The sequence below is a fragment of the Sander lucioperca genome, chromosome 14 (genome assembly GCF_008315115.2).
Source record: "Sander lucioperca isolate FBNREF2018 chromosome 14, SLUC_FBN_1.2, whole genome shotgun sequence".
Classification (NCBI taxonomy): domain Eukaryota; kingdom Metazoa; phylum Chordata; class Actinopteri; order Perciformes; family Percidae; genus Sander; species Sander lucioperca.
Genome location: NC_050186.1, coordinates 1,929,714 through 1,957,073, shown reverse-complemented (window position 1 = coordinate 1,957,073; position 27,360 = coordinate 1,929,714). Strand labels below are relative to the sequence as shown.

Below are 27,360 nucleotides of genomic sequence, written 5' to 3'. Positions count from 1 at the left end.
AATGCTGCCAAGTGTCTCTTGTGTGACCACATAGGAAACATTAAAAGGAGTGACAGGCCAAGTGGAATGATCTTGGCTTCTGGCTGCAGTTACCTTGGAAGGCAAGAAAATCCTCCAGCGCATTCGGTAGAGTATCCTCCCTTTGGTGCTCATGCTCATAAAGCCTGGCCATGTGATACTTCAGCAGGTGGCGCTGCTCCCCAAATCTATCACGGCAATCAAAGGGAGCCAGCAGCTTCTCCAAATCCTGCAAGCCAGTCCTCAGCTTTTCTGCCTGTAATAGCACAGAGATTTATCACTCCCGGTGTCAATGAGAATACAGATTTTGCAAGAACAAAAAAAAAAAAAAAACACAGGGCTGGGACAACTACCACAACAAAATATATATCCAACCAGATCTGTATTTATTTATTCAGACACAGCGATTGAGATAGGACTTTGATTCTTGGTACACCATGACATCTAAATGAAGTATTTCAACGAAAGCAATGAATAAATGAATATAAACAACAGGATAAGGACAGAATGCAGTTTTCATATCCACATCCACTTACACTACTATAGCATGTGGCCAAAGAGAAGCATTTTAGGAGATAACTGGATTAGACTAGAGAATGGAAGTCCAGGTCTGAAAATTGAATAAAGGTGCTGTGATTGGCACCAATTTGTTGAACTCGGAAGCGAAATGGTCCGGACCTATAAAAAAAGCCTGTAGATCTTGCTGTGGTCACACCTCTTTTTCACACCAGGAGGGATGTTGCGCGCGTTGCACTTGCATGTGGTTAGGAATGCTGAGTGGATGTTCTCTGGTTGCAGAAATATCTGTGTTTGCTAATTGTTTTAGTTAGCAACCAACGTGTTTAAGATCAGCCATTTTAACACCAGGTACAACATATGCCTTTTAATATTGTGCTCATCTGCCTTTGAACAATAACCGTGTATCTTTTTCATTCTTTAATTCCATTCTTTTTATGCTGTCATCTACTGTCTTTGTCATATCTTTCTTGATCACAGATCACCCCTCTCTGTCTTTTCCAACCGTTCCTGTCTTTGCGCTTGTTAGTCTTCTCATTCCTGTGTGTAAAGCCAGAAGAAAATGTGAGCAGGAAGATAGAGGATGGGAGAGACAGAAAAGGGAGAGCTAGGGGAGACTGAGGAGTAATTGCAAGTGTTCAGAGCAGACAAGGCTTGGGATGTTCACTGAGTTGCTAACACTGTGGAGATCCCAGCATGCATTCACACAGGTACAAGCCGGACACACAGCCACTTTAGCTGGAACAAGAATATGTAAAGAGAAAAGACAGAACACGTCAGTGGTATTGGATTGGCTTCAGGAGGTGAATCCAGGGACGCAGCACCTCAGCATAAAGACGTGGGTTGCAACAAATCTATAGGGACAGCGAGAAGCTGCACAGGAGATCATTAGGGCAAATGTCTCTTTCTGTTTCACTGCACATCCCCTGTTTACTTGCAATCTACAACTACAAAGGAGCCATATGGCTGTCATGAGGGTCTAGAGGCAGGATGTGCTGTGGGGGGACTGTGCTATTTAAAGAACAAATTGCACCTCATAATATAATAGTGAGAGCCAAGACAGCGTGCTAAACGTTTATATAATATGTGCAGCAAACACACATTAATAAATGTGAAAAGGAATAATGGAGAAATATGATCCAAATAAGGATTCAAGCAGGGGCATAAGTACATTTACTTGAGTAGTAGAAATACTGACACTTAAAGGAGAATTTCAACACGTAGCTCTGTTGTTTGTAAATCTGGAGTGCTGTCAGTAGTGAGAAAAGCTAAACCAATCGGTGTTGCCTACACCGTGTTGTCCCCCTGCTAGCGTTAGCACCCAACAGGCTTAAACAGGGCAAGTTTTAAACGTGTTTTAAGCTTCTAAACATGCTCGAAATGTCATTACAAGTGCTTATCCATGTGCAGTGATTCCTTCCGAGGGAACACAGCAAATTTGACTGAAATATTGGATTGTATGAGTTTGACAATCGACTAGTGTGGACTTGACCGGAAAACAGGAAATAAACAGAGGTATGTGCACTGGTTGGATTAACACAACTTTTATGTATGCCTTTCTGTCACATCTACTGCAGTCAGATTCGCTGTGTTCCCTCGGAAGGAATCACTGCACATGGGTAAACAATTGTAATGACATTTCGAGCATGTTTAGAGGCTTAAAACACGTTTAAAACTTGCCCTGTTTAAACCTTGCCCTGTTTAAACCTGTTGGGTGCTACGCTAGCAGGAGGATAACACAGTGTAGGCAGCACCGATTGTTTTCGTTTTTTTTTGCTACTGCCAGCACTCCAAATTTCCAAACAACAGAGCTACGTGTTGAAATTGACCGGAATTCTCCTTTAACTTGAATGTAGTATTTTATAAAATACTGTACGTTTCCCGCCCCCAGTACACCTCTTACGTTTAATTACTGTACATGTACATTGCATATATCTGATAGTTGTGGCTACTTGTGTCTTTGCATTCAAGGCATACTTACATTAGTGCTGAAACGAATGAATTGTTTAGTTGATCAACAGAAAATGTATTGACAATTTAGCCAATGGATTGAACTTTAAAGCCATGTATCAAAACACACCAAACAATCACTTGTTCTGCATTCTTTGATAGGAGGATTTGCTGCTTTTCCCCCAATTTCATATCATTGTAAATTAAATATCGTTTTGAACCTTCGGCTCTGGAGACTTGTGATGGGCATTTTTCAGTTCATGGCATTTTATAGGCTGTATGTTTATCAAATTTAGAAAAAACTGAATAAATAAACCATAAGCTTAGAATATGATTAGGTGATAAGGTGGCTGTCGCTGTATGCTAAAGACTTTTGAAATGCTGCTGTGGTCAGTCACAGAATGGTCTATATGCACGACGTTCCACTTTTGGGATTGCTCTGTTGCCGCCGGAAATTCCGCCGGATTTCACTCTTTTCAGCTTGATGTCCGTTACCTTCCGTTTTGTTTGTGTTGGAATTTTAATCTCCGGTGGATTAATGAGTACTATGGTCAACTGCTCCCCAGATCTCTGCAGGGTAAATCCAGACAGCTAGCTAGACTATCTGTCCAATCTGAGATTTCTGTTGCACGACTAAAACAACCTTTAAACGTACATGTTCCACCAAAACAAGTTCCTTCCAAAGGCTATTTTGCAACGACACCGCGGTTTTTCCCGGGGCTTAGCGCCGCCCATGACGATTGTGATTGTTGAAATGCCAATAAACCAGAGCACGTTTTTCTCCCATCCCGGAATGCTGTGTGGACTAGCCAAACCCTCCTCCGCAGTGCTGCGGAGGAGGGTTTGTGGTTCTCACACAAACACACAGAAAGAATCACAAACAACCATAAACTCACCTGTTTCTTGACAAGACCATAGCAGACTGGGCATTCCTCGCACTGATGTGTGACTCTGTTGTGGAAATAGTTCAACTCACATTTGTCACACTTATAACCCACGAAGCCCTGGCGACAGTGGCAGGTACCGTTACTGTGACACTGCATGGAAATGGAGCCCATTGGGTCACAGTTACAGGCTGGGAGAGGACAGCAGGATGGGAGCACAAGAAGACAGGGGAGCAGAGGTGAACATGTGTAGAGTTAGAATTGCTTTCATGTGTGATCTGTGTTAGCAGATGTATTAGAGGATTAGAGAATGGCACAGAGTGCAGTTGTGCTGCCTGAAGTAAAGTCCTGTACCTCTGCAACCTCGTGACGAGAATCCAAAGAAGCCCACGCGGCAAGAATCACACAGTCTCCCCTCCACTCCTGCACGACACACACACTGCCCTGTGATTGGATGACACACGATGGACGATGAGCCAATCGGGTTACACTTGCACCTAAGGAAGGCAGGAAAATGTCTTAATAATAGATTCTGTTTGTAAGCTCTGTTAATATGTGTATTCCAAAAATCCACTTAGAATTTCACAGGTGATCTCTATACCTCTCACATCCTGTCCCTGGTTGGAGGTTGAAGAAGCCTACTTCACAATAACTGCAATCCCGTCCAGTCACTTGAGCGAGGCACTGACAATTTCCTGTCTGAGGGTGGCATTCATTTACATGGCCAGAGGTTCCGCCAGGATTGCAGCTGCACGCTAGAGGAAACAAATGATTACATTGTTAACTGCTGGTATTTTGGCAATGTATCACCTCAGCATGGTGGACTTTTTATTGATTTGATTCCAGAGTGCTTTAAGGAGAAATGGAAGAAAGTGATAGACAGCACCAGGGAGACTCGTGGAGCTCTCTTTGACATTGTTTGGTAAAAAAAAGTTCAACCTGGGCGTCCAGGTAGAACTGAATTATTATAAGGAAATTAGAGGATGAACACATGACAGCTATTATTGTTATTGTTGCTACTGTTGTAGCTTTATTTCAATGTTTCATTCAATTAGACCTTTTTGAAATTCTCCCATACCAAAGATTCTCCAACCCCTTTGTTAAAGGAATCTTTTTGACTCACCATTTGTCCACCCCCCTTTCAGATTTTGCCTTTCATGATTCAAGGATTCAAACTCCTGAATTGATTAGTCAAATCCATTTCAATGCATCACTTTCTGCATTCCTTAAAAAGCACCAAGGCCATGTAGTCTTTAATGGAATTTGTCTATTTGACTATTACTTGACTCTACCAATTCTGTGGTGAAGTGAACAGTCTGAATCCTAAAAGGCATACTGATGGCATGTCATACGTGTCTTGAGTGAGGACTCAAGGATTTGTAAAGATCCCCCCAAAACATGTTTTAAGATTAAAAAAAAGAATAACAAAGACTGTTTTCCCCTCCAAAATAGTTCAGTTACAATGTTGAAAATTCTTAAAATGACATCTACTCCTTATCCCTCATTGTAAAATCGTGATGTATGAATATGCAAACATTGTCCATACTCCGGGTCTGGGTAAGTGCACTGGTGGCTTCAAGCTTCCACATCACACTTGTAAGTTGCACATTGGACCGTGATTGGCTTCCAAACTAATTGTAATGTCACATTGTCATGCTTCATGAACACGTTTAATGTCAGACTTAAAGTGAGCGCAGATAAACTTCCCCTTTAGCAGATGAATGTGTAAACAGCCTTCTAGTGTCAAACTTTGCACATACATCATTCAGACAGTGAATGTCAAACATGCAGGTGAAGTAAGCACATTTGTTGAGTGGATGGGGACATAGTCTTACAGGAATACAATATCTCTCTTTCTCCATCTCTCTCAACAAATAATGAATTAATTGAGAAATGTTCCATCGCACTCCCTTCTCAGTTACTCACGCTTGCACTTCTGGCCTGCTGTCTGGTTCAGGGCATCGCCGTAGAAACCCCGCTGGCAGCGTTGGCAGTGCTCGCCCTCTGTGTGTCTCAGGCATTTCAAACATCGCCCAGTGATGTGGTCACATATTCCCAACGCGTTGAAGTCCACGTTGCCATTGCAGTCGCATCTCACACACGGTCGAGCTACCCCAGATTGTCCCAGGGGGTCACCATAGTAACCATCTTCACACATCTGACAGCGCACCCCTACACGGGGACAAAGGTGAAAGTAGTGGGGAGGAATAAGAGGATGACTGAGCTAGAACACTGTTGGAGGTCATCCCCATGTCACCTCTTGACTCTGTTATAATTACATTTAAAAACTCATATCAGATGTACTTGAATCACAGGTGGCATTGTCGAATGGCAGTCCCTGCAGATGAGCTTTTCTTTCTTTTCAGTATCAAGCTGTGTGGCGGAAATGTTCTCCTCATTTTGTTCTTGACATAAAGCCCATTATTAACTGTGTGGTGCCAGAAATAAATATTTTACATTATTGTTGGTTCATCTCACCCGTCTGTCGTGTAGGGCAGTTGGTACAGACCACCTGTCCCGTCTCCACAATTTCTGCACAGCTGGTACGGTCCGGGCAAGGGCATGGCTGACAATCACCACGGGTGCCAATCAAAGCGTTGCCATAGTAGCCATCCAGGCAGTGCTCACAGGTGATCCCAGTGGTGAAGTCTGAACACTCACACACACCTGAAACAGAAAGAGGAGTGTGACATTTACACACTCCTACTACAGAGACGTAGGTTGTTTTTGCACACTTTGGGTTCGACAACAAATAGACAGAGGGTGATGTTTTCTTCATCGTCAGCAGAGTGCGCTGTGTCTCTGATCATAACTGCAGTCCAGTCCATACAAACACTCCACTCCACAGCCCAATCTGGTAGAAAAACATTCCCCACAGCCCACCATGGAGAGCGGAAGACAACTAATTTCACCCTGACTATAATTGCTTTGGGAAATATAAGAGCCAAATTCAGTCCGAAAGACCTTCAAGAAGTAAGGCAATTCCCCCACCAAGTGGGAGAGATTACCAATTATATGATGTCCTTAAAAACAAACTATTGTTTCGAAAGCCATACAAAAACATCTCACAGCTTGAAATCACGTTCAAGGATTTGTTCATGTGCAACACATGTCGATATACACGTACAGTATATACACCAAATCTTTGGTTACTTCTCCTCAGTTTATTGAGCAGATTTTCAGCCATCATTATGGCATTTTTCAAATCCAGTAATCTGCAGGCAGAGCTGAATGATATAATATAATAACCAGAGAAAATATCCACAGTAGTGAAGAAACTGACATACATGTCTCAACGGACTGTATTACTCTGAAATAGCTAAAGGATTCAGAGTAAAACAACCCAGTCTCCTGCTGTTCTAACGTCACAGACTAAAATGATAGGACCCACATACACCCTCAAAATCCTGAATTTGTGCAACAGCCACTTCTGGAAATGGAAATTTCACATAATACAATGTGGCATTCTAATTTAATAACTGACTGACTAAAGATTACAGAGGACCCCAAAGTAATAAGTGTAAAACCACAAAGAAAAAAGCTACTTCTAAGATGCTTACAGAGTTTAATTTATCATAAGATCACAATGCGCAGACATTCATTACATTTTAATCCACATCTTTGCAGTTTAAAATGTAACCATTTTTTTTTGTTGCTGCAAGAAAATACTTAGCATTCCTGCTGCACTGCATGGTGTTAGGCTTTTAGTATTCACTGGGCGTCTGCATATCAGAGCTTACAATAATTTGAATCATTTTTAAAATTTCAAAGTTTCTCAAATGAATTCAGCATGGGTTGACAATAATTATTGTGCTGATCTTCTAGAGAACACCAATAACATCTCGATGCATAGCAAATAATCCGCTGGCATTGCGGTTTTACAGAGTCCTCATTAAAATTTCCCATCCCTCCCTCATAGCCTACGGTGTGATTCAGTGAGGAGCTCTTTGCTGTTTCACACCACTGAATGTTGGAGTAAAGAAATTCTGGCCTCTAGTTATGGGGTCACTGCAACCAATGTCTGCCATCACTAAATAAATCCCTGTTTAACTTTAGACCTGTAAGTCAAGTATATGAGATAGAAAAACAGCTAAATTGATCACACTGCCATTTGGGGGAACAATTATCCCGTTGTCCGGTGAAGTGTAGACTTCTGGGTATACACGAATAATACACGACTTCCGATGTCATTTAAACAGAGTATTTAGTAATAATGATTGTTCCTAGCATTAAGAAGTGAATCTTTTGTGAATTTCACAAGGCATTACAATGACACTGATAGTGTTCAGTGTCAATCCCCAATGAACCATAGTAAATTTAATGGCAGCAGAAATGTGCTGACTTTACTGAGTGTGAAGATGACTGAGCGTGATATGAGGCAGTAGAGCCACAGAGGGTCTCCTCGACACTATTATCATGCCATCGGCTCCTCGGAAAAGCTAACGGCATGCATCACAAACTGTCGCTGAATGGCAGGCTCGCTCTTCATGTGATATTCCTCATCGACACGCTAATCATCATTACTTTACAACATCCCCGCATAATCATTTTTATCAATGAATCAATGACCGAAATGATTTGGGATTTCAGTAAAGCTCCTCGTGGAGCTGCACACTTTGTATCCTTTGACAAATCCACACAATTCCGCTATTCTGCTCTCGCCCTCTCGTACTCCTCTCCTTTCAGCTATGGAGCACTGCACTTCAGCTCCGCTCTCCGCCTGAACTCTGTCTGTCTGTTCTGCGATGGCAAAACAATATTTCTGTATGGGAAACAAGCAGTCTGGAGTTGTTTTTTTTTAAAGAGGAGCCCTCCATCACACACACATTACTCTCCAAAGAGTTCCATTCTACCTGTACCTCATCCCTCCACTCTACTCCTCATTGTACTCTCAACAGACATACACACACACACACACACACACACACACACACACACACACACACACACACACAGGACTAATGCACTTAATTAAGGAAGCCACTTGTGGAAAATAGGAATACATTGGAATACATCACTGTATTATAGCTGCCGGGGCACCGTCAGACACTACAGAAGAGATGAAAGACTGGCAGCTTTGCCATCAACCTTTTTCCACATTTCCCTTGTTGAGTGTGTTTATACTTGTGCGTCATTCATTGTTCCTCTCAAACAAAGTGCGAGTAGTAGCTCTTCCGAAGATAGTGGTTGTCATTGTTTGCAGTAGCTTGTAATAGCTTGAACTCCAGATGGAGATAGAAAAGTGGGAAAGAAAATCCGAAGAGAAATGGATTTGAAATAAGTATGTTTTTGTTTAGGAAAAAAGACAATGGCGCACCCCTCTCCTGTTATTACATTCTTGCCCTCAAAATCTCATTTATTTACTGACCAAATTGAGTTTTTGAAGATCATTGCCATGTCATTCAGCACCATCTTGGGAGGTCTCTCTGAAGAACAAGGGCAATGTGTGGGGTCTTTGGTGATGCGTGAGCCCAGAAATACAAGTGAACCAAGTCGCATGAGTTCTGTGACTGTTTAGGCTACTTTTTGCTTTTGCTCCACAGCGACAAATGCCTTTCAAGTGATTATGAAATAAATTCAGCAAAATCGGTCTAAAATAGAACCTACGTTCTTTTCTGCTTTACTGTACATAAGCCCAACATGGAAGTGATGTCAAAGACATGAGCTTTTCAAGACCTCCATATTTTCCAGGAGGCTTGTCTACTTAGCCCAGTGGAACATTAAAAAGCTTTGGGCCAGGGAAATGTATTTACTAATGCATGTGGACTCCCTGATTTAATGAAGGAGAGACGGAAACAAAACAGAAAGAGAGAGACAATTTTGTCTGCAGCTCTGAGGCCTTGTGGATAAAAGTTGGGGTATATATGCTGAGGGACTGTTTGATGGTGATGTTGCTCTCTAATTTAACACAGATATGCTGCCAGCGCCTGCTGCTGCAAATGTGGCTCGTCAGTGGGATCTGAATGGGTGGACTGCTGCAGAGGAGAGAGGACGTTGAAGGAAAGGAGGAGAGGTTGTATATTCTGTCCATCCCCATACATAATGTGCACAATACGGATGACTGGGGATATATGTTTTGTCATACTGTGACTGTGGAAAATAAATGCATCAATTCCTGTCTTGTGTATAGAGGCTGTCTGCCAAATTGTTATGTCCAAGGCCCGGGGGTATCAGGCATGGGGACTCTAACAGCAGTGGTTATAGCTCATGTTGTCTTGCTCTGGGTTAGCTAGTTGTTAAAGAGGAGCTGGATACCCAATTTACTGTGTATTTAACTCTGATCAAATGTCGATGTTTGAATTTCTTCTACTTTTGTTCAGCTGATTTAACCACAATACTTTCTCTGGCCTTCTGAATGACAATCCAGTCAGCCTCGGATTTACAAATGTTAGCATATTAACACGCTAAACTAAGAGGGTGAACATGATAAACATTATACGTGCTAAACATCAGCATGTTTAGCAGGTCCCTAAGCACAGCCTCAAGCTGCAAGCATGGCTGTAGACCAGGGGTGTCAAACTCATTTTAGTTCATGGGCCACACACCCGTAATTTGATCTCCAGTGGGCCAGACCAGTAAACTACTCCAGAAAGATCAGAAACTTTATCTGCCGCAGAGTTTCTTGTCAGCTTGATGTTGGCAAAGGCAAGTCACTTCTGCTACGACAGTGTTCTAAGGCCATAGTAGGAAAACAAATTATAATAATAAAAAATATTATATTAAGGACGCGGGAGAGAGGTAACATTCCGAGAAAAAACTCGGGATATTCACTGAGATTAAAGTGGTACATTTTGAATTGTAATGAATCACTTCTCTGCAATTTTCACACTTTGCAAAGTCATCCAGTGGGCCGGATTGGACACTTTGGTGGGCCAGTTCTGGTCCACGGGCCGTATGTTTGACACCCCTGCTGTAGACCCTTGCACATCCCCCGACATTGAAGAAGTACAATACTAAATTGTGCGAGAGTCCGTTTAATTGTATCACATCTCTCGAATTCCTTTACATTTTATATCACCAGACCCAACAAGTTGGAATAGTTCTATGCTTTTTTGTGGCTTCTCTGTAAGATACAGTGTCTAGTTTTGTTCTTTTCTAGAGGTTTTTGTTTCGTATCTGCTGTTTTTAGGCAGGATAAACTTAATTTTGGTGATGCACCAGGTTGTTTTTCCTTGTCTAAACTAATTTCATCAAGGGAAAGGTTGAAACCTTTTCAAATCAGCAATCTCTGACAGTGTGACTGGAAACCAAGGCAGGCAGACAGAGTGTGCACATTGTTTATCTTTCTGTTTATTTTGGTGTAAAATAAATACGCTGGTTGTGAAGAGATAAGTAAAGCGTGCTGAATAGGATCAGCAGGAGAAATTACACGGTAAGATTCATTTAAACTGACTACATCAGTCTTTTTTTTCTATTTCTCACTTCCTTTTCCCCATCCTGTCGCTCCTCATATCCCATCACGTTGATACTGGCCAGGCATCTCAGGGCTTAGCCTGCAACTAACGCAGCCCACCAGAGAGATTAGGGGGCAGAATAAGCCAGTGCTACAGCCGGCTTCACTCTATCAGTTTGTCTGCCTCAACTTTCTCCCATAGATTTTTCTAAATAATGACCTTAGAGAGCGGAAGCTGGCATTTAAGCAGGCTTTCGGGAAATGCACGCCCTGGCTTACTCTGTCTCTTTCTAAAGCAGACCTTTGTTGGTAAACACTGACTCACAGTATCCTCCATTCTGACCTAGCATTCAAATATGCAATGAGCAGCATGTTTGGTAATTTCTTTATCTGTACCCTAATTGATGCAATGAGACGGGTACTCTAGGTGATAGCCTTTATAAGGACCACTTCAATGTTTTTCACTGCAGGAGCCCCTGGTGGTCCATTCCCCTTCTCAGACCAAGAACAAACAAAAAAAGCTTCCCCATCCTCCTCCACTAGACTGCAGTGGACATGACATTTAGCTATGCAAAACCACTGTGCATATTCAAAAATGTTGGCCCCGCACAAATGTCATAGTGAGAAACAAGCATATGCTGTTATGAAACAGAACAAGGGACAGAAAGGCCTTGTTTATTCTGGGGTTTGCAGAGCAGATGCACATGCTGCATTCAGGTAATTGGGGTTGGCAGACTGTAGCTAACTATAAAACATGCGTCTTAACTTGAAGTCTATGCATTGGGCAAATTATCCCAGAGCAGTGTGTCTGTGGATGCACAGCGTGGATGTACGGATGCAAAAAGTCACACAAAAGGTGTGATTTTCGCAAAGGCTCCGCTCTCTAAGAGCTGTTGCTATTGCGTTTATCCCTTGCGCATGCACAGTCATGAAGATTTCTTTCACGCCCTTGTGCCCTGCACGGGCCTCTTTTATGTTCACAGTCACTGTATATAATAGCTGCGAGACCTGAGATCTGCTCCCATTTTTTTGTCCAGCATCAAGACGAGCAGTTTGAAGACTTTTAAATCTACTGTAGCAGTGTTCGCCTTTGTATCGGCTGCCGAACCAGCTACATCCTGTTGTCCGATCTTCACCCCAGCTGCGAAGCGTGCCTGGGCCGGGTTGGCACTCACTCCGCAGGCCGTCTGCCAGTTCTGTACGCTTTTTGCCTAATTAATATGTGATTTCTCATTAATAATGTGTCATTCATAAGGAGAAGAGGAAATTAATCAAATTATAGCCTTGGTTTAGTTGCCTGGGAACCAGCTGGATCTTCGAGCTCATGTTTTATTTGCTCTGGCAGATGGATCTTTGAAAACAACCAAGATGGCTGCCGCTGATGTGGAACTTTATGTTAAACTGCTATCGTGGCAGTATTTAACAAACTGGACGGTATATTTTCAAATATAAAGCAGCAGAGGCCGAGACATCCTGACTTTTAGCCCCAAAAACACTTACACTTACCTTTATGCAACTAGATAGCATCTTTACATCAGACCCTTCAAGCTTGGTAAAAACCCACATCTTTTAAACTCCGTGCCCCAGGTTTGTAACACAGACCTTCTGCTAAAAATGTGCAGTCCCCTCTCGAGTCTGAGTAAATGTCTCAGACTTTAAAAAACTGCCTTTAGATCCACAAAAGGCATTGTACAACTATTTTCACAGATTAGCAGTTCTCCTCGTGACTAGTAACATGACTTTGCCCTATACATACATTTTAGACTCATATTAGTCTTTTTTCTTCAGGCAGAAAACATCTTCAGATGACATTTTTCTTCGGAGATGTAAGTGTGGTTCACTATGGAGGACTAACAGGTCTATTAGGTAGCAGGGCGAACAGAGGAGCTCTAATACAGCACCCTCATGCTCAATACCCAACAGAGACTACAGTGTCAGGAGCATCATGTGTTTCATTTGTTTAGGTGATTAATGAGCGCTCTCCTACAGTGTGGGCTGCCGAGAAAATTGAGCGTCTCCATTTAACCTATGCATAACAATCATCTCTCCTTCCTCAACACTCTCACTCAAGCTTACAAATCATGGCCTCTGCCTAATTGTATGGATGGTGTGTATGCAATTAACACTGTATAAATACATATACATACTGTATACTGTATACATACTGTATAAATGCATGTCCAGGCCAGTGATACACCAAAATGAAAGTCCAAAATAAATGTCCAAAACTGTGGAAACACATGCACTGCACACACATTTTTTTTTGTATCTGAAGGACATATATTTGACTTCATCAGACCCGCAGCACAAGTGCTTTACAGAAATCGCAATTTGCTCGTTCTACCACAAATATTAACATTTCCAATCTGTTGTGTTGCGCTACAGCAAATAGAACCGACACGACTCAGAGACTGTTAATAAATCATGATTATGAAGCAACATTGGCTGCAGCTTCCCTCGGCAGCCAGTGAATAAACTCCATCCCAATTCTGTCTGTGGGCACACCCTGCATGATGATACAAGTCGTTAGGTAATTATACAGCAATTAAGATTCTGATAGGAGAAACAGCAGGTTGGTCCGCCCTCCTGGTGACAAATGATGAACACGGTCTCTCTAATCAACTTACTTTGATAGTTCCCCTTGACCTGAACTTACAGATTTATGGAGAGCGTCTGCTGTTTGTTTGCTCCCTTATATAAAATGTAAAAAAGAATTAAAGACAAGCCAACCGGCTGTCAGAAGATGACATGCCATCATCATCTATTGGAAAAAGACAGGCTAATTTTAACTGGCTTCCTTTCCTCAACCCAAGAGCGTCATGCCAAAGGACACAACATACTGAGGATTTTGATCCATGACTCAGAGGACACATCGTTATCTATATTCAAACACTCAATTCATCATTTGCATGGCACATGTGCGTTGTAAATATTTTAAAGAGCATATGTGTGTATAAATAATCCTTACAGTCTGTGGGTACTTGTTAGGTGTGAACTCTAAACGCTGCTAAACTCAACCTGCTGAGTTTAAACCAAACCTGCTTTTATGCTAAACAGGTTCATTAATAAACAATGGAGGTTTTCCCTCCAACAACACAAGCACATTTGTGTTCAGACCGCCCTAAAAACTCTCTCCTGTCTTGTCTCTCCTATCTTCTGAATGTTTTCAAAGAAAAACAAAACAAAAACCTTTCAGTTTTAATTGCACAACTTTTTTTTCTCACATCTGCTCTCTGATTCAAGTTGAAGTTATTGTTGGCACTACGTCCTGTTCTAAATTAAAGCACCTACAAATGTTACAGCGTATGAACGATCTGAATGTTGGATACTATATTAATACAAAGGAAATATATCTATAAAAGATGGGAAAATATACAGGGAAATTTACAGGGAGTGGAAACTTGACAGAAGGGAGTCGAGGACGCTAAAAACAAAGTCAAGGTGACTGGCGAGAGCAGGTGCAATCCTAGCTGAGAGGAAGAAAGAAGTCAGCAAGAGGCTGACTAGGGAGTCTGGGGAACAAGAAAAGGCAGAGAGAACATGTGTGTCTGCGTGAGAGAGAGAGAGAGAGAGAGAGAGAGAGAGAGAGAGAGAGAGAGAGAGAGATCCAGATTGAGAAGAGACATAAGAGACACAGGAAATCTGCAAGCAAATTAGACATCATTAGCCAAGGGGCGGGTAACAAGCCTAATTAGGAGGGAGGCAGGCAGGCAGTGATACCAGACTTGCTTCCAGAACTCAGACGCGCACACACACACACACACACACACACACACAGACAGACACACGCGCAGTCACAAACATAACACAAACTCACAGCCAAAGCTTCAGGCATCTCCTAACTAGGTCAGATCTCTGATACTTTAAGTCTGAGGGTAGGAGGGAGAGATAGAAAGGAAGAGAGAGATTGAGGAAAGATAAAAGATGGAGGGTGGGACCTTGGATGGGAAAGTTGTCTGTTCTTGGTGAGATGGAGAGACTTTAAAGCTGTGAGAGTGAGATAGTGTGGAAAAGAAAGAGAGTGCATATAGTAAACACTCACAGACACATGGACATAAATAACTGCGTATTGGTTGACTTGTTTACACACCCAACAGCTGCTGTATTACTTCTGTCATTTATGGGACGTTGCGTTTAGGATATGAATCTGAAAGAAAACTGCAGCTGCTGTTATTATATCCCATAAAAATGCCAGGTGTGTTAAATTCACACTCCTAGTTTAGCTTTTATTATAAAGATTAGTTGTGTAAAATGAGGGTATTGCTGTATTAGCACAGCCATCCAGTTCTTAGTTTGAGTGATAGTTTGCCAATACACCTGAGGGATGACTGAGTTACATTCTCTTGAAGCGATGATTACTGAATGTCAGCTCTGAGAAGACACAGAAAAATGCTTCAGTTGAACAGCATGCATCTCTTTCTGTTCCCTCTGCTCTCTCAGAGGCACAGTGACAGAAAATATTGTCTCAACAACCTCTGATGATCCCTCATCTCATGAAACGCTGACGGAATGCTTCGGAAGAAGGGCTTCGTTGCCTAACTTGGATCAGTTTAATGTTGTATAATAATACACCAACATGCTGTTCTATTTAACATTGAACAGAGCGTGTTACCATGGACAGTACTAGTTGTGATAATAGTTTTGATCACCCACTTGACATTTGGGGTTTTTAAATCACTTTACTGAAGCTGAGTGACTGGAAGATTATGGTTAGGGACTGTTCGTTATTCATTTCAGGGGCCACTGGAGGAGTTTTGGGATCTTTAATCAAAAAAGACCTGACCCTCCCTTCACCAGCAAAACATTTTGGATGACCCTAATGATATGGAAAAAAAGGATGACCCTCCCCAACAATTTATTGATGCCTTCTATACTGGTTTGCCCTTGGCAAAGATATACAGATACCCATTGATTTTGTACAGCCATGACTTACGTGTCTAAACCTCTGCATTCTTATCTGACGCATCACACTCCTCTGTTATGGTGTGGTGGCCATTTCAGTAGATTTACTCACTAACATTGTTGTGGAAACACAATAAGCATGGAAACTAAATGCACACTTCCTGCATTACTGCATTACTTCAAATACTAAGTTACTCATCTAGTAAACTAGTATTCACATGAAATAAAAATATAAAACACTGAGACCATTCAGCAAAGCACACTGGGACATAACAAATTCAACACTGGTTGCTATGGACTCGTCACTAGGCTTCCTCATTCATTGTATATTTTAGCATAGGTAAGCTTGCCGAAGCTGAACATTATCCAAAACTCCATTTCTCAGACGAGCGTCAATTTGGGAGCTTGCATGCTACCACTCCTTCCTTCTCAAATGCATTGAAAAGGCTGTCGTTTATATATATATATATATATATATATATATATATATATATATATATATATATATATATATATATATATATATATATAATATTACCAGGACCGAAAGGATATTTGAGTCAGGTATGGCTGCAGCCTGGAGACCTCACGTCTCTTGCCCTCCTGTCTGGTGTAGTCCGCGAGCTTCGACTTTTCAAAATAAAAGCTTGCGTGTGGTCCGCTACGTTTTCGTACGGTGTTTTGGATGTTTTTGAACTAAACAGTACGGCAATCATGCTAATGAATAAAATTATTTTTTCAGCAGATGTCTTAGTTACAACACGATGGAGCTAGCAAAGCAGTTTTGTGTTTATATGTGCGAGCGGGATTTATTCAGTTTGGGAAATCCCACAGTCTCTAAAGCTACAGCTCAAATTGTCTGGCTGTCTAAACAGGGAGGGACCCATCTGCTAGCGATAGTGACCGAGACTGAGAGAGCTACATGGATAAATATGCACCAAACAAGCCACTTTGAAATTTTGCTCTTCTCATGAATACAAAAGTTGGGTGACCCCCCCCCCCTCCCTAGACTAAAAACAATTGGATGACCCTCCCATCAACAAAGAATAAAAAGACATGACCCTCCCCTATTTTCCTCCTAATGCAGCAGATTGATCAAGTTCCAAAATACGGCAGATCCTACACTTCCCATAAGGCGACTTAATAGAAACATTATGCCACATTCACGTCATATGGGACGGATGGCAGAAATCGGTTATATTCCCATATTTATGTGTGGAGTCGTTAGTTTTTTTGCATCAATAAAATGCAGAGCATTGCATTGTGGGATCATTCAGAAAGCAGTCTACATGCCATGGACACTGCTTCTTTCTTCCATTGTAGAATTTCTGAGAGCACTATATTATCCACTCTCAGAATTCCGATACTCGTATACAATGGCGGACAGTAAATGTAGGGCACTGTATAATTAATAAGGAGTGATTTTGGACACAGCACAGCTTTCAAACTTAACTTTTCACAAAGTATTTGTAGTCTCAACCTCAAGTTGATATACTTAAGTAATATTACTTGAGTTATTTTCTTAAACCTCCTCCAAAGCCATAGAAGACATTGTACAGCTGTTTTCACGGGCTGTGGAGCGCTCCTGGTAAATTGACTTTGGCATGTAACACTGGTGGAGTTCTCCTTTAAATATTAAATGTTCTGCACTTGATTTATGAATTCACTTTCAGTTCAGGCTTTTTCAGACTTTTCCACATGTGCAGGTATCACTGAAATGGATCAATAGTCGATTGGTTGTCAGTGCGGTGGCACCAAAGTCATCATGCTTACATATTTATCATTTCAATACAGTTGTGTACATACCAAATATGCTGTAAATGTTTCACTTATTACCTGTCTCTGGATGACAGGTTCCATGCTGGTGGCAGTTGCATGGCACACATGTTGAGAGAGACCCTCTGCTGGGGTCTTCCCGGGTGAATCCTGGGGCGCACTGCTCACAAAACTGGCCTGCAAAGCCCGGGGGACAGGAACAAGATTCCACCCATGGGGCAGGAGGATTGGCTGGACCAGAAGAGATGAAGGCTGAGGTCAGGGTTACCCCTGCGAGCTGTGATGTGTCTGGAGAGGAAGGAAGAGAAAAGACAGGAAGAGCGCTTTGTTATAAAAGTGATGCTTACAAAGGACAGTAGTAAAATGATAATTGTTGCCTCAGAGGCCTGCTGAAGTGTTGGGGCACCTGCTTTTCTCTGGAATTATGGGTATGTGTAGTGTGTGTGGGTGTGTGTGTGTGTGTGTGTGTGTGTGTGTGTGTTGGTCTCTGTATCTCTTTAAGCTTTAGGTCATTAGCATTTGTTGCAGTGTTGTGTTGTCCCTTCCTCCCTGTCTCATTACAGGTTCTGGCCTGTGTTTACAGTTTACATTCTGACACACACCTACACACCCACCAACACACACACACACACACACACACACACACGCACACGCACACGCACGCGCACGCGCACACACACACACACGCACACACACACACACACACACACACACACACACACACACACACAATAACAGATTCATCCACCCACACGACCGTAAATGCCACACTTAATGCTCACTTGCACACACACGTGTGCACGCATGCGCCCACGCACGTACACTCATCACCCAGGGAATCTTTGATATAGCAAATGAATAAATCACTGCAGCAGAGCAAGACAATAAGAAAAGGAGACAGGAGATGCGGTGGAGGTATGTCAGACGTGCAGTTCCTGTGGGGTTTCAAGATCCCTCTCTCCTTTCATGAATAGTGATGGGGGCAGGCCATCCTGAACTGAATCCTTTTCACCCTATACTCTCCAAACCACAGCCGCAGAACACAAAATTACTTTTGTTCCTGGTCCAATACTGTTTCTGCTCTCACTGAAGAAAACACAAGATAGATGGATGGATGAAATATGCAGTGCATGTATGCCTATGTAGCTTTGTCAGATAAGAAACAAACCATGTGTGAATAGGTGGCTGCATAATGAGGGAAATCTGAGTGGAAGAACCTGAGGAGAGGATGGACATTGACTTCTAAAAAGTCATGATCCAGCCATTTCATCTTTGAAACCCAGTTCATTTGCACCTCTGAGGGATAATCAGTAGGCAAACCTGTCCTCTCCATGACTCGCCTTAGCCTCTACCCTTTACTCTCCTCTACCTCCTGAATTCTATTAGCTCATTCAACAGGGGAAAAATGTGCAATTAAAAAATATTCAGACACGGAACCCTATATTTCAGTTATTTACAAACATTTCATTTTAAGTTATACTGTGCCAATTCTCTCCATCAATCCTTTCTACAAGAAACCTTGTCAGACAAGTCAAGATTGTAATTCCCTTGAATCTTAAATGGCTCACTGCAGCCCTGTGCACTATGACAGTTTCGGTCTCTTTAGGTAGCTGTACATTAAGCCATCGATTTATCATAAACTTCCTTTAAGGCTATGCTCGCTGTTCAAAACTCATTTTTTCGGGCGAGGAAAATGAAAGGCCTTTCCTGTGACTGCTGTCAAAGCCTGCCTTTCTAAAGACAATACTCTCATTAAAATAATACTGTTCTGTTAGAAGAGACTATCTGTGGTGCAGAGAGACATTTTTAAGAATAAAGGAGAATGTGAGAGGAGAAAGATGAGAGGACAGCTTTATGGGATTTTAAAATTAAAGTAAGCTGCGCAGCCGGCAGCGATAAAGCACTTCTAACACAGTTTGAGAATGTGTTTGAGACCTAACACAAATCATTAACAGAGTTTTTCCCCTGTGATGTGCAATAGATGCAGTGTAAACTGTGTGCTTGACTTTGTTTGCACGTTCATGTGGGTGGGTGGTTACAGGAAACAGTTTGATAGAATATGCATGACTGGGCTTCTGTGTGCACAAACTTCTGTGCCGGGCTTTTTGCATGTGCAAAAAATGCACGTGGAACTACACAAGAATGTGTGTCACAACGCCTCCACTGAGCAACTAATTAAAATGGTGTGAGGGAGCTGGTGATTTTGGCCAGCTGTTCTGTCTTCTTGGTGCTCTAATCCAACGTAATGCCTCTCAAATCCTGCCTGTACTTTGCAATACAGACTATCAGATAGAGAGGGAGGAAGGACATGATAAAAATAATAGCAGGATTTCGAGAACTAGTTACTAACATCTGGGAATAATTTTTATTATAATTTTGCTGAGCCAGATTTGGAACAGTTGAAGTATTCCCTAAATACAAGCAGTGACATTGTTAAAGCAACTATCTTTGGTGCAGCTGTAGCTACTTTGTGATGAAAATATATTTTCAATTAATAAAAATGTGTTTTGGAATCCTTCTGTGGCACCATACATTTTGCTGGTATTATTTGTAAATAGCCATGCATTCAGCAATTATATTACATGATGTTTATTCTTCTACAATAATGCCTAAATGCTCTCACATACATAATCATGCTCCGAAGGTATAGGAAAAGTCAATAACAATGCATTAGATATGTTTAAGTGCAGTCCAACATATAAATGATGCAGTAGTTAAGTTAAAAGACAAAGTAGCAAAGCAAAATAGAGCCTAAACTAAATCTGTTATTCGACACACAAACACACTCTTACAGTTCTGTCCTCCAGCGTTGCTGATTCTGAGAGTTGTCAGGTTGTTAAGTAGTTGTTGGAACTTAAAGGCAGACAGTGGAGGTTCAAATCTCATCTCATTTTCATGAAGCCTGAAAAATGAGGAGACACGAAACACATCATTTACAGTCTGTTTTTCCCATTCAAATGCTAACAAGCTGTGATTAAACCCAAAATATCACATTTATATTTATATCTACCTTTATTAAGGTACAAAAACCTAAACGGTGTAAATTTGTTTGTCTGGCTGACTTTTCAACAACTGTAGTGGTTTTTTTAGGGCAATTTATTGCACAGAATTTTTATGGTAGCCTATCTACAACACTACCAGCCGACACAAAGTGTGTAGAAAAATGGAGATGTGCTGACTCAAACACATATTCAGGATCTTGATCACTGAGCTTTGCCATCTGCTGAAGGATGTTCTGCAAAACCGGGCTGCACAGCTGACATCTGCCTGTTTTACTCCAGGAATCATGCACTCTTTCCATTGTGATGAAAGGTGCAGTGTCAGCGCCACACAGGCGATATAGTGTTACACAATTTTCTCCCAGTATTGTGTGAAGGTCCCAAAGGCGAGGAGCAGCAGCATGAAGGAACGTATTCATGAAAATCCCCACATACAGGTGTAGGAAACACAATTACAGGTAACATTTTCTAATATGTGGCACCTAACCATTAAGAAGTATTATAGTTAATATAATAAGTTCTATAAGTCATAGTAGCTGCTTTTTTTCTCGTGTTCCGACTGGACCAATTTGGGGATTTTTAAGTTCCTCTGGCTGCAGTTCCTGTAACTCTTTCAGCTCCTACTTCAGGGCAGGGTCTTTTCTCTTTTCAGCATAGGAACCTAGGTCAACGAGGGTCGGGTTTCCGGTACAGACAGACCAACAACGGGACAATTTTAACAATTTTATTATTTTACTCATCACTAATTTCACTTATGATAACGTTTTAGGCGAGAAATTAACTGTTAAGATTTCGAATATAGGCAGTCTTCCGAAAACTGATGCCAAATTGACAATTTGCTTCAAAGTTTTCGGAGTTTAGAAGCTCCATGAAGTGAGGCGACAGCCAGCAGGCACCTGCCCCGGCTGCTAGCTCGTCGCTCGTTATGCTCCGAGACCCCGCTGTGAGCTGGAGGTCTCTCAGACCGCTCTCGTAAATAAGAGGCTTTTATTTCGCCGTTGACGATTCGTTTGTTTAAATATCAAAACACATGTCCATCATAAGATTAACGGGAACCTGTGGTTAACTGTCTTTTCGGAGTTAAACTCCACAAGCGTGTCCTGCGGCTGGCCGGCCGGCCGTCACACACACACACACACACACACACACACACACACACACGCACACACACACACACACACACACGTCCACAGTGCAGCAGGCAGAGGCGGGGAAGAGAGAGATACCTGTTTCTCTTCGGGAGACTTGTTTAAATTATGACAAATATGCTATATACATTAGATTTAGTATTTAGTTCATACTTTTTTGGTGTATTTGTTTTCTGATTTTAACGCTATAAAGACCGTTGCCATGGTTGCATCACTCCCTTACCCCTCCTACCAGTCCCTATGGCCACTTGGCCAGTGCGAATGCAATTGGAAAAAACGGTTTTGGGGGAGAGTAGTTAGTAGATCTGTTTAGAAGTGGACTTTTCCTATAACTACGTTCCTGTAACTATTTGGTCGGAAAGCGGCTTATGTCTGCAGTTACAAATACAGGTGTTAATGAATGGATTTGGTCCAGGTGCAGCTCAAGGAAGAAGACCAGCCATAAGGAACTTTTCACAATCAGGGAATGCAAGAGATTTTTGGCAAGCCAAATGTTATATATTAACAACTTTGGTGATCCCTTAACTTTTCATCTGGCGCAATTGTCAGGTTGAAAATTGTATCTGTCCAATACTTTGGTTTATGACCAAATACCTGAAAATTTAATGACATTTCCCATCAGCATCAGCTGTTTTTGTGTTTAGTGATAATTCGCATGATAGCATTGTCATTGAGGGCATGCTGAAAGTAGCATTTTTAGTTTAAAGCATTACAGTGCCTAGGGGCCGGGGTATACTCAGTCAGAACTAGTTCTTATCATGTGTTGTCGGTATTGTCAGTTTCAGAAAGTTAAAGAAAAGGTCAGACATAAGGCCCCCCCCACCCCCATGTTGGCGGAGGGGGTTTCCAAAACTATTTGACCTTCGACAAGCAGTTCTGACGGAGTATACTGGCCCTTTAACTAACTATTAATGAAGTAATTTGTTACAACTTATTAACCACACTTATAAAGTGCACCTTATTTGAAAGTGGTACCCAATTATAATTTATGAACCCTGTAACCATAGGCAAGAACCATAAAAGAATAAAGTACAAAACCTTTCCTTTGTTGACTATATCAGCCTAAGTCAGGCCTTTCATTGTATGTGTTCCACGGTGTATTTTATTAGGTCAACTGTTCTCATCATGACACTAACTCACTTTCAAAATGCTTTTTCTTTTGCGCATGGCCTCTGTGTCAGCATTCACTTTTACACTGTGCCCAAGAGTGTGTATGTGTGTGTGCATTCCTGGCTTGCAACACAGACTCTCCATTGATGCGGCGGGTCCTTGTTCCTTGGCCTGACATGTAGGCACAGTAATAAAGAGAGGCAATTACAAACTGGGCCTCATAGCCATGGTAATGGAGCTGGTCAGACAGAGATAAGCAGAGTGTGCATGAAAGGGAACAAACTCCTAGTCATGCTTTCCCTAGTGTCAGTGTCCCTTTTAATCAGCACCAAGCAGAGTGCGGAGAGCCACACTGTAATTAAGCCTGCTCTGCTGAGGATGAGAGGAGATCATCGGGAGAGAAAAGCCCAAAAGAATACTGGAAACACACACACACACACACACACACACACACACACACACACACACACACACACACACACACACACTAAGTACCCTTAGAGAGAGAACAGAGATAGAGATACAAGGTGTGCAAGACAGCAAGACATGGTGTGTTAAGGATGGAGAAAGAGAAACAGAGAAATGATGAGGTACTGGAAAAATAAGTAAGCATGTAAGTGTCTGTAAAAAAATGACAAATGAGTTACTCAAATAGAATGTGTATAGGACAAGTTATTAGCATATACCAATAGCATATTCTAACTGTGCCTACTTCTACTTGTGCAAAAAAACCCATTTTAATTAGATCTGTCTATTAATATCACCACTTAATCAACTCAACTGATAGTGAGTATCTCACTATCAGTTAAGTTATCAATGGCTCTAATCCTTATATAAGCAAATTTAGTTACCATGCTTGGTTGGAACCCATTTTTACATCTTTGCACCGTTCCAAGCAACGTGCACTCATCAAAGTTTGTGACCCATTCAGCGGAAGAGACTGTAATGGTTCACTGAATAGTTGCCTGTTTGATTTAGTGATAAAACTATTCAGCTTCTAGGTTTTGACCCTTAACCTTTATAAAGCCAGATTAGTGACATGGCTTGTCAAACAGAGTCAAAGTTACTTTGAGTAAAGCTTTTTTTGTTGTACATTATCAATTTTCCCTGATTTTATTTATTGGTTATAAGGCCAAAGTTGCTGCCAGATATACCAAAACTTCCCAGATTTTAATGATTAGATGGATTAATGTTCTGGAATGAGTTATCACATTTGACACTATCAGAATTCAAAATAAACACATTTTGTAACAGAAACATTTGAGGCGAATCTAAAGTCTACATATCCACTATATAATCCATATATCTGGAATGCAATTATTCACTTCAAATATTCAAACAGCTCTGGTTAGCCTGAACAAGTTATTGTAAATTCAAATCATACTAGAACTGAGTTTTTGGTTTGGGATTGTAGGGGTTAATAAATCACATTTGAATCACAGGCACATAGTACAGGAATTCCATGTTTCTTTTTGCTTTGCTCAGTCACCTTTAGCATTTCTTTCCATTTTGGCAGCAATAAGCCTGCTTTCTGTTATATATTTAGCTGGCCCTGATCTATGATCAAAGTCAGTGAATTTTGAAAACATGACAGAAATGAACTCAGTGCCAGATGGACCACAAGCCTGCACTACTACTAGAGCTCTGCTGACTCCTGCAAATTGGCTCATACCTTTTAAACGCGTTCATATGAGCAGTTTCTCGAAACACTTCTTTTGCCAGTGAAAACAGTGAACAGCTGACACTGTGTATTGAACCTTAATCAGTCGACTGCAAAAAGTGACTGAGCATCTGAGGGGTTCCTTATGGCATAAATATTATGCTTACATGCTGCAGACATACACATGCAGCTACAATTAAGGCAATAAAACCTCCCCGCCTACTGCGTTCAAGGGAACAGAAAGTGAACAGAGGGAACATCAGAGAGAAGAGTGGATGCTACCTTATATAAGCCATTCACCTCCTCCTCACATCAATCCCCTGCGCTTGAATCCCCACGCTTCCATATATTGTTCCTTCATCTGATTTTGAAATGATCTTTGCACCAGGTGGGAACACATAACCACTTAACAGGTTAACATATTTACCAGCTATGAATGCAGATGCTGTCAGTCAACAGAAATGTGGAGTGTGTGTGTGTGTGTGTGTGTGTGTGTGTGTGTGTGTGTGTGTGTGTGTGTGTGTGTGTGAGGGAGGCATAAAGCGACAGAGGAAGTGAGGGAATAATACAGAGCATGTCGTGAAGTACATCTGTGCATGTATCTGAGAAGTTTAATGAGATCTGTGGTGAACTTCTCCAGAGAGGAACACTTAATGGCAGTCTCTGTGCCCCAAGCTCCAATGCATTTCAGAAAAGGAACCAAAGAGCTTCTTTAGCCAGGGCTCTCGGTGCTAAGGGGAAACTCATTACTAGCGCGCATACACCACAGAGAGAAATGGAAATATTGGAAGGGACAGAACTATACAAGCTGTGTCCCAGTTCATGGGCTGGATCCTGGAGCAAGCGAAGTTGTGTCTCTGAATTCGAACTGCATTTGTATGCAACATTTTGAGAAGTGGTTGACATCAGACAGTCCTTGTCAGACAGTTTGCATGCAGCAAAGTATCTACATAAATATCAAATACAGCAGCTTAATGTACATAGTCCAAGCGATATATTCCACACTAAGCCCAGTCTTCTGCAAAAACACTCAAAACTGGACAATTTTATCCCCAAGTCAGCTTTCAATAACTTTATTATGGACATTCTCACTGATACATGCAGCTGTTTACCGTTGTCTGTCTGCTGCTTACTGTTGTCCAAGGCAGATTCTTATAATCTTGCTGCTGCTGTTTTTATTTGCCTGTTAAGTCTTACTGCTTGTGTATGCTACTCTAGTTTATTGTTCTGTTGTATTTCCTGATGGCTGATGCTGTTGTCTGCTGATACCTGCCCGATGCTTGTGTGCTAGACCGCATGTCATTTACATGTATGTAATGCTTTCTGTCACATGTAATGCTTGTTGTGATTGTATGTAAGTGTTAGGTGTGTTGGGAATGTTTGGATGTGTGCTGCAGTCTTATTTTTTTTTTAAACTTTTGACATTTCTTTTTTAGTCCACTACCCCCTTCCCTCAAAAGGCTTTGCACTTTGCCGGGCTGTCGTAAATAATAATCTGTTCTGCCTGGTTAAATAAAGGTTAATTTATTCCATCATACTACCATCACTTTGCCAGTAACACACTCTGTCTCTCTATCCCATTACCTGATACTCCAGTTGAAGTGGCCATCTCTTCTAAAGAACTCACCACACTGAAACCAATTTCAACAAGACTGACCTGTCCTTTGTCAAATGTTGTTTTCCCACAACCACAGCCAACAGCACAAGTATATTGACTCCTGCACAAACTGCCAACAATCGTAGTGTGATTCTAGACAACCAACTGCTGTGTGAGCCCATCATTGCAACCACAACACGATCCTGCAGGTTTACACTTTACAACATCCATCAAATCAGACCTCTCCTCGCCGATGATTCTGGCCAGCTCTCTGCGCATGCTTTAATCATCTCCAATCTGATCTAGCGTGGCTCCCCACCTAAAAAACTACAACTTACTTCAGAATACTGTAGCCTTCTATACCTTCTCTTCAGCTTTTTTTTTTATTTATTTAACATATTACTGTTTTTTTAGAATCATTTCAGCCAGCTGCCCATTGTTATCAAGACTGTGAGAGTGTGATCCCAGAAGTATGTGGAGGCTCTACAGGACTGTTTTGAGCTAATGGACTGGAACATACCCTGTGGAGCACACAGAGAGGACAATGCAGGGCTCCCCGTCTGCATAACATGTCAATTTCCATGTGGATCCTTTAATACCTTTAAACAGTTTGCTGTTTACTGCAGTTCTCTCTAAACAAACCCTGGAAAACAAAGAAAATGAAATCCCTTCTTAGAGAGGAAGTTGCTCTGCTGGTGCTGAGGAGAAGAATTAGGTAGAACAGAAAAAGATAGAACAGGGGCAGAATTGAAGACAAATTGCAACATAACAGTGTGAAGGAGGTGCTGAGTGGGATGAGAAGGATTACTGGCTACAAGACGTCAGGCCAAGAGGGGGAAGAGAACAAAAATAGAGTGAATGACTTTAGTCTGTTTTTAACAGGTTAAACGTGGAGACCGGGCCAGCTACACCCACTCCCCCAAGTTGACGGGCCTAATGAGATCTCTTCAAAACAATATGACTGATTACACTCCCGCTTCCCAACAGGCCGGCACACCAGGGATGACCTCTTCAGCCTGCCCCTCCACCTACGGATTGACCACTTTACCGGGAAGGGCAAGAAAGAAAAAGGCATACAGGAGTCTTAGAGAGCAAACTGTTTCAAGGAGAAGCAAGCAAAGTGTAATATGAGATGAAAGAGCTGGTAGAGGATTTTAAGCAGAGAAAGTGGTAATGGAACAATATCAACAACAAATTGGACTGGTCTGACAACACAGATGATGAGAGTAGGCTGTTCCCTTTAGGAAGGAACTACATGTTCTAGCACTGTCTGCCTGTATGGTATGCTGTTGCCGCAGAAACTATGAACATCTTGAAGCAAGAGGCTGATTTTGTCACTGGGCCGAAGACAATACCTCAGCATAGGTTCACGTTTTTGAATCTGAACAGTTTCCACATGCACATATG

The 27,360-nt window shown here is 41.7% G+C and overlaps 1 protein-coding gene across 1 annotated transcript in view; it reads right to left on the bottom strand.

Moving 5' to 3' along the window:
• The window catches only part of lamc3 (laminin, gamma 3), a 96,967-nt gene that overhangs the window by 9,805 nt on the left and 59,802 nt on the right, over positions 1-27,360 (bottom strand). Inside the window, exons 11-18 of the mRNA XM_031317743.2 lie at positions 20,232-20,341; positions 17,500-17,727; positions 5,847-6,035; positions 5,295-5,540; positions 3,970-4,123; positions 3,723-3,865; positions 3,381-3,559; positions 94-274 (exon numbers count right to left, since the gene is read on the bottom strand). Of these exons, the coding sequence (XP_031173603.1) occupies positions 94-274; positions 3,381-3,559; positions 3,723-3,865; positions 3,970-4,123; positions 5,295-5,540; positions 5,847-6,035; positions 17,500-17,727; positions 20,232-20,341 (1,430 nt within the window). The remainder of the gene's footprint in view (positions 1-93; positions 275-3,380; positions 3,560-3,722; positions 3,866-3,969; positions 4,124-5,294; positions 5,541-5,846; positions 6,036-17,499; positions 17,728-20,231; positions 20,342-27,360) is intronic.